Source organism: Hippoglossus hippoglossus, chromosome 2 (assembly GCF_009819705.1).
Source record: "Hippoglossus hippoglossus isolate fHipHip1 chromosome 2, fHipHip1.pri, whole genome shotgun sequence".
Classification (NCBI taxonomy): domain Eukaryota; kingdom Metazoa; phylum Chordata; class Actinopteri; order Pleuronectiformes; family Pleuronectidae; genus Hippoglossus; species Hippoglossus hippoglossus.
Genome location: NC_047152.1, coordinates 10,960,585 through 10,968,084, shown reverse-complemented (window position 1 = coordinate 10,968,084; position 7,500 = coordinate 10,960,585). Strand labels below are relative to the sequence as shown.

Here is a 7,500-nt window from a genome sequence, read left to right as displayed (position 1 = left end):
GGGTGTCTGACCGAGGAACTACACAACGAGACGTGTCTGTAGCATAGAGCGTAAATTAAGATGGACGACATGACAGCTCCTACAACTGAAGCCAAAGCTTGTAGACTGCCCCCTGGTGGCTGGTCACGGTAAAGGTCATAAACAGTTTGTCCCTGAGATATTTTGGCGTTTCTGTTGAAGGAGGAAGTGGAGACGTGTCGTCCATCTTTATTTATTTGTCTTCTTCACCTGGAGCAGAGACTTCAACAGCATCACCTGGATCATTCTGCTTCCTTCGAACCTGAGACACAAACAGGTGACGACACGTTTTATCACTTTGAAACTCTTTGAAACTCTTCATTCAGAATGAAATACTTAGAAATGATGTATTATACAAAAGTATCATCTTAATGATTCAATCAAAGTAGACGTGTTAAATCCAGAAGCGGAGTCTGACCCGGCGTTGGGCGACCCCAGGGCGGGGTAGATTCCAGGAACAGGGATCTTCCCCATGATGAACAGCATGACCTCTGACCTCTGGTAGACAGGAAGTGTGTTGGCGAAGGATCCTGAACAAACGACATCGAATGAGGCGACCGACTTTAAAGTGTTTGATGGAAACAGGAAGTGAATCTCCTCTGGACCTCACCGATGGTCTTGATGACGGCGTCCTGCAGCGTCTTCTCCTCCATGGAGGTGGTTTTGTGTTTGCCTGTGTTGTCGTAGTAACCGGTCAGCTGGTAGTCGACGCTCTGCCGGAGCTGCCGCAGCAGCGTGTTGAAGACCTCGAGCACCGCGGGACCTGACGGCAGATTTAAAGACGAGCTCAGAACTTCACATCTTCAACGCGTTGGAGGAGAAGATTTAAAAACAGGCGACTGACCGACAGAACCCGTCGCTTCGATGACAGCGGCTTCAGACAGAACTTCTACGATCCCGGCTCGGACCGACGCCGGACTCCGACTGTTGGCGTCAAGGTGACCCAACAGCTGCTGGATCACCAGGTGGGAGTGTTGAGACTGAGGACACAGCGAAGGTCAAGTGTATTTTAGATTGAGACAAACTTCAAACCTTTAGATGAACTGATGATGTTTCCTCTGAGTCTCGTTCAAATGCAAAGAGATTGAACCACAGTGTTCTCCTCTGGTGTTCAGATCATTGATGTAGACTTTATCTGAAGTACTGACCCTAGGTTCACTAGGGTCAGTACTTCAGAGTACTTCAGAGTACAGTATGTAGTATTAAGAGTAGAACTCACCTGGATGGAGTACATGATGATCTGAAAACAGCGAACAGCAAAACTTCGTCCTTCCCAAAGACTGTGACTGTCCAGGTGCCTGAACACACACAGTTTAAATACTGATACTAATACTGTGTACTGTACTAATACTAGTACTACTGTGTATGCACTGTAATACTACCACAGAGCATTGTGTGTTTCTTACATGAGCACAGGTCTGATTGCGTTGTTGATGTGTCCATAAGCAGCTCGACCGAACAGCTCCCTGAAACACACTTCAGTCTGCTCTGCTGGAGACTCACTGCACACACACAGACACACACACACACACACACAGAGACACACAGAGACACACACACACACACACAGAGAGACACACACACACACAGACACACACACACAGAGAGAGACACACACAGACACACACACACACAGAGAGAGACACACACACACACACACACACACACACACACACACACACACACACACAGAGACACACACAGAGAGACACACACAGGATGGATTAATGTCAATAAATATAAAATGTAAAATATCTGTAATGTGTGTGTGTGTGTGTGTGTGTGTGTGTGTGTGTGTGTGTACCTGTCAGGGTGTGTGTGCTGCTGCAGGTTGACCAGCAGGGCGGGGACAATCTGCTCCATGTGACGAGGCTCCCAAATGTTCACCTGGAGCTCGTCGTCCACCGTCTTCCTGACGACGCCCTGAAGACCACGGATCCCCGACACACGGATCCTGAACACACACACACACACACACACACACACACACACACACACACACACACACACACACACACACACACACACACACACACACACACACACACACACACACACACACACAGGATGTTAAGTGTTGATGAAATGAAATTCAATAAATCAAATGGTGTGTGAAGATCTCCAGCGGGATCGAACACTGACTCGCTCCTGGTGTCGGCGTCTTCGTGCTGCGAGTGACACATCTGACTGAAGCGGGACACGAAGAAGTCGTAGCTGCGATGGTACGAGGGCGTGTCCTCCTCGATGTTCGCAAACTTCACGAACTGAACAACGGGAAAAAGGACCAGCTTACGGTTAATGATGCATAATGACATCATCTCTATGGTTCATAACAATAAGCTGTGGATCGTATCGAGTCTTATTGGTTAGGATATTTCATTACATCACTAAATGACGTCATTCTCTGACATCATCATGACATCACTGATCATGTGACATCATCATGATGGAGAATCATTTTCTAATCACAATCAACTTTAGATTGTTTTTAGACTTCTGACCTTTGACCAATCAATCACACACACGCAGACACACACAGAAACACACACAGACACACACGCAGACACACACCGATGAAAACTATTCCTGCTTGCGTTTTCAGGAGTGAACCTGCTGTACACACACCCTGTGTTTGTGTGTGTGTGTGTGTGTGTGTGTGTGTGTGTGTGTGTGTGTGTGTGTGTGTAGATATACTGTATTAAAGCTCACAGTCGATATAAATAACTCTGATCTCTGTTTCCTCCAATAAGAAGCTCTCACTCTGTCTTCATTTTCTTTTCTTTTACAGAGTTGTGTGTCAGTGTGTGGTACAGAGTTGTGTGTCAGTGTGTGATACAGAGTTGTGTGTGTGGTACAGAGTTGTGTGTGTGGTACAGAGTTGTGTGTCAGTGTGTGGTACAGAGTTGTGTGTCAGTGTGTGGTACCGAGTTGTGTGTCAGTGTGTGGTACAGAGTTGTGTGTCAGTGTGTGGTACAGAGTTGTGAGTCAGTGTGTGGTACAGAGTTGTGTGTGTGGTACAGAGTTGTGTGTCAGTGTGTGGTACAGAGTTGTGAGTCAGTGTGTGGTACAGAGTTGTGTGTGTGGTACAGAGTTGTGTGTCAGTGTGTGGTACAGAGTTGTGAGTCAGTGTGTGGTACAGAGTTGTGAGTCAGTGTGTGGTACAGAGTTGTGTGTCAGTGTGTGGTACAGAGTTGTGTGTGTGGTACAGAGTTGTGTGTCAGTGTGTGGTACAGAGTTGTGAGTCAGTGTGTGGTACAGAGTTGTGTGTCAGTGTGTGGTACAGAGTTGTGTGTGTGGTACAGAGTTGTCGTACAGAGTTGGTGGCCAGGATGTGCAGGTGAGGCTTGTCGGCCTCCAGCAGCAGACGCAGAGTCCTGAGGAAACTCTCCACCAGCAGGTTGATGCTCTGACAGTGACAAGCTAACAGCAGCTGCTCCAACGCCTCCATCGCTATGCACACGTACCTGCAAGTAACAGGTGACATTAATACTGCAGTGCAGTCACACTGTGTGTGTCAGTGTGTGTGTCAGTGTGTGTGTCAGTGTGTGTGTCAGTGTGTGTGTCAGTGTGTGTGTGTGTAAGGACCCGTAGCGGTGGCGGTTCAGTTCTCTGGTCAGACGCTCGGACAGATACGCAGCGATTCGATCCAGTTTCTCCGGCGCCGATAGAGCAAAGAACGTCAACTTCTCCATGTTCGCTTTCACCAGTCCATCCTACACACACACACACACACACACACACACACACACACACACACACACACACACACACACACACACACACACACACACACACACACACACACACACACACACACACACATTTAATTTGCATTAAAAGGTTCAAATTTAAACATTTGAAATAAATTCATTAATACAATATTTAAATAAAAGAGAAAAGAAACATTAAAATACATGAATAGAAATAAAGAATTGTGTTGTTTTGTTGTTGTTGTGTGTGTGTGTGTGTGTGTGTGTGTGTTTACCTCGGGGTCTTCTGGGAAAATATTATCAACCAGTCTCTTGTAGCGAGGACGTAACGCCCAGCAGCAGCCGCACAGACCTGAACACACACCAGACACTTCACTTTAAACCAGTTGTATTAATCACTCTGATCTTATGTCTCATCTGTGAAATAACATTACAGCCACATGGGGGCAGTAGTGAGTCTGTAGACTTTCACCTTCTTTTCCTTTTTTTCTTCAGTTTCTGTTTAATTTAATGGTTTTTGGAGATTAAGAGATCCCCCCCCCCCCCCCCCCCCCCCCCCACACACACACACACACACACACACACACACACACACACACTACAATACATCTTAATCCTGCGCTCGCTTGTTGTTGCGTAATGTGTTTACGTTGTTTTTTGTTGGCAGAGCTTAAAGATGACACAGGTTCAATCCCCAAATTGTGACATGTGATGTTCCACAGTGCCGCTGAGCAAGGCACTGTTAAATTCCCACATTATGAGGATGTGATTATAAATCTCATTATATTCATCAACAGTTTCACATTGAGAATTAAAGGTCATCTCTTCGTTGAAAGTCGAGTCACATCAAGTTATTTCTACTAATTTCTACTAATTTGAACTCATCATAAGTTTCACATTAGTCCAAACTGGGAAAAGACTGAAATTCAGTAATTAACTGATTTAATAACAGAATTTAATTTAATAGAATTCACTCATTTCATAAATTTGACTTAAAAAGTGGGGACATCTGAGTTTATTGCTAAATTCACCGTGATGTTGGATAAGAAACAAACTGGTGGTTTGTTACCAGGTCGACAGGAATCAGCATTCAAATATTTACTGACTCATTATTATAACAGTTTTTACTTCAAAACTCAAATAAAAGCTTTAGAAGCCGATAAATTGTAAATAAAATATACTAATTTATCTTTGATTATAACTTTAAAATGACATTTTAATTAGACGACTATTTATCATAATTAACAGATAAATTCATGAAATTTAAAGGTTAAAAACTGCCAATAAATTCAAGATCTCTTATTGTAGGATGATATATAATTATTATATAACAAGACGAAACCTTAAATCACACATATGTGGAGTTTACACGTGTTTTATAAAAAGCATTTAAACGTCTCAACGACATTCAGAAAATAAAGAAAAATATGATGAATATTAAAATATTTCTCACCGTACATGAAGACGACTCCGACAGCTCAACATCCACACTGTCCCGACTGAGGTTAATCCTCACACACACACACACACACACACACACACACACACACACACACACACACCCTCTCACACCCCCCCCCCCCCCCCCCCCCCTCTGGACACGCCTCCTGTCATTCACAGTTGAAAACCTGGTCGTTCGCTCTGACTTCACGTTGTTGTGCGATGTTTCGTTTGAATGAAACACTGTTTTGTGTTGTAACCGAGCGAGTGAAGTCGTTAATATTCCGCGCGGCTCTAAAGCCTCGACGTGTTTCTGTGTGTGCTTGTGATCCGGGACATGTGCAGCAGCTCAGCTCTGTAATCTGCTCTGGATTTATTTATCATTCCAGCACAAACTGAAAAAAACCATAGATCAGAAACCTGCAGAGAAAAACTCCTCAATATAAAACCCTGTGTTTGTATTTGTATGGAAACCATCAGTCCATCCGCACATTGACTGAATATCAATCTGCAACTGATTCATTATTATTTTCATCCATTAATGTGGAGATTTAAAGCAAAAACGAGTAAAGAAGTAAAATCACTTGTGGAAACCTCTTTTCAGCCGTGACATCATCATTCATCATTCTCTGTGTTTTCAAGCAGCTGAGCTTCTCCCTTGTTCAGACACTGATCTCAGCTCAGCACTGATTCCTCTTCTCCTTCCTGTCCTTTTACTTTACATCACATTTACTTTTATTAGTAAAAAGAACAAAGCCTCTGGATTTTGTCTCTGATACGAACACAGTGTCGACATGACGGATAATTACAGAATCTGTACATTGTTTGTGGTAAATAATTCATGATCTTTGAATTCCTTCTGTGACCCTGCTCTGTGTTGCACTGTCTGTAGTACTGTCTGTAGTACTGTCTGTAGTACTGTCTGTAGTAATCATAGTAGCAGTGGTGTCTGTTACCTCCAGGTGTCTGATGGTCCAGCACGGAGCAGCAGTCCTGCAGCATCCTCCGATGAGCCTGGGATACAGTCGGCATGGCGACAGCCCTCGGCAGCTTCACCCCCCTGGGCATGCTGGGCATGCTGGGCATGCTGGGCATGCTGGGTAAAGTAGGCGGGTTGATGCCATGAGACAGTGAGCTGAGCAAGGCAGGCATGGTGGGAAACCTGGGCAGCGTCCCTGACATCGCCGCGGTAACCTGTGAGGAGGAGGAGAGAGGAGGAGGAGAGAGGAGGAGCAGACGGCCTGAGGAAGAGGAGAAGGACGAGTTGGATGGAGAGAGTGAACGGAGTGAGAAAACGAAAAGCAGGAGTGAGTTTCAAACATCTCCTCCCTCCACATTCCTCTGCATCTTAACTCCTTCACTTCAAGCCCAGAAAATAAAGTTCACTCAGGAGGAAACATCCAGAAACACGATGGATTTATATATAATACAAATATGATAATAACTGGGATCCAGCAATTCAAATCTCCGCAGAGACACACGTCTTGTTTTACAGAAATCAGAAAGTAAGAATACTCTTTACCTCAGTAAAAGTATTAATGAAGTATTTACGTTTGTAACTTTAGTTAAATATGAACTAAAAGTAGGTAAACTGAGGTAACTCACAGTCTGAGCTCCGGCGTCGTGTCTGAACCGAGCGACGGCTGCTGATGTAACATCTGCTGCCTGAAGCTCTGAGCCACGATCAATGAGGATCGACCCGCACGTCAGCGGGTTCCACACAGAGGTCTCTACGTTCTGCACTGGTTAAACAACTCAGAGTGTTTCAATAAAAACAAACAAAGTCAGAGGCTTAGAAAACTTTATAGACACGTGGAAATAAAACAGACAAACTCCCATCATCACAGCTGCTGCAGTGAGGAAGCAGCTCCCTCTGCTGGTTGACACTGTTACTGCAGCAACAATCTCTGAGGGATGAATGAAGTCCAGCTGAAAGGACGTCAAATAAACACTCGAGCAAACTCGTCTACGACTTCATTTCTAAACTAAGTCACCGCTGGTTGAGTCATGTGACTGAGGAGAACCAATCAGGAAGAGAACGTCTGCGTCATCGTTTACAAACGTCTCAGTTTCTGTCCAGACTCAAACACAACGCCAGACTTTTCAAAGTAAAACGAGACCAGTTCACACAAGTCTCCACCAGGCGTAACCATAGCAACAGTCTCGTCTTGTGTTCGTCAGTGTGTGGTGAACCTGAGTCTTCACGTTACATGTTAGCTGAGCCGCCAACAAACAGTCCTCCAAACTCCGCCTCCAGCTCCCACAGGTGGGCGGGGTCGGGCGGGTCCACCGGCACTCCCAGCGTCCTCCACCAGGGGAGCCGGCTCGCCTG

The 7,500-nt window shown here is 45.0% G+C and overlaps 2 protein-coding genes across 3 annotated transcripts in view; both read right to left on the bottom strand.

Moving 5' to 3' along the window:
• The window catches only part of LOC117777683 (protein EFR3 homolog B-like), a 10,946-nt gene extending 4,098 nt beyond the window's left edge, over positions 1-6,848 (bottom strand). Inside the window, exons 1-13 of one of the 2 annotated variants that reach the window (XM_034612548.1) lie at positions 6,774-6,848; positions 6,125-6,409; positions 4,004-4,080; positions 3,604-3,731; positions 3,332-3,482; positions 2,161-2,282; positions 1,823-1,972; positions 1,425-1,520; positions 1,238-1,316; positions 863-998; positions 629-781; positions 437-548; positions 229-280 (exon numbers count right to left, since the gene is read on the bottom strand). In XM_034612548.1, the coding sequence (XP_034468439.1) occupies positions 229-280; positions 437-548; positions 629-781; positions 863-998; positions 1,238-1,316; positions 1,425-1,520; positions 1,823-1,972; positions 2,161-2,282; positions 3,332-3,482; positions 3,604-3,731; positions 4,004-4,080; positions 6,125-6,350 (1,482 nt within the window). In that variant the 5' untranslated portion in view covers positions 6,351-6,409; positions 6,774-6,848. Of the gene's footprint in view, positions 1-228; positions 281-436; positions 549-628; positions 782-862; positions 999-1,237; positions 1,317-1,424; positions 1,521-1,822; positions 1,973-2,160; positions 2,283-3,331; positions 3,483-3,603; positions 3,732-4,003; positions 4,085-6,124; positions 6,410-6,773 lie in introns of those variants that run through there. The other variant, XM_034612558.1, reaches the window with a different exon arrangement.
• A 104-nt stretch (positions 6,849-6,952) lies between these two features.
• LOC117777694 (IQ calmodulin-binding motif-containing protein 1-like) overlaps positions 6,953-7,500 on the bottom strand; it is an 8,692-nt gene continuing 8,144 nt past the window's right edge. The window contains 1 exon segment of the mRNA XM_034612570.1: positions 6,953-7,500. This exon segment is cut by the window's right edge and continues 104 nt beyond it. Coding sequence (XP_034468461.1) covers positions 7,375-7,500 — 126 coding nt within the window. The 3' untranslated portion in view covers positions 6,953-7,374.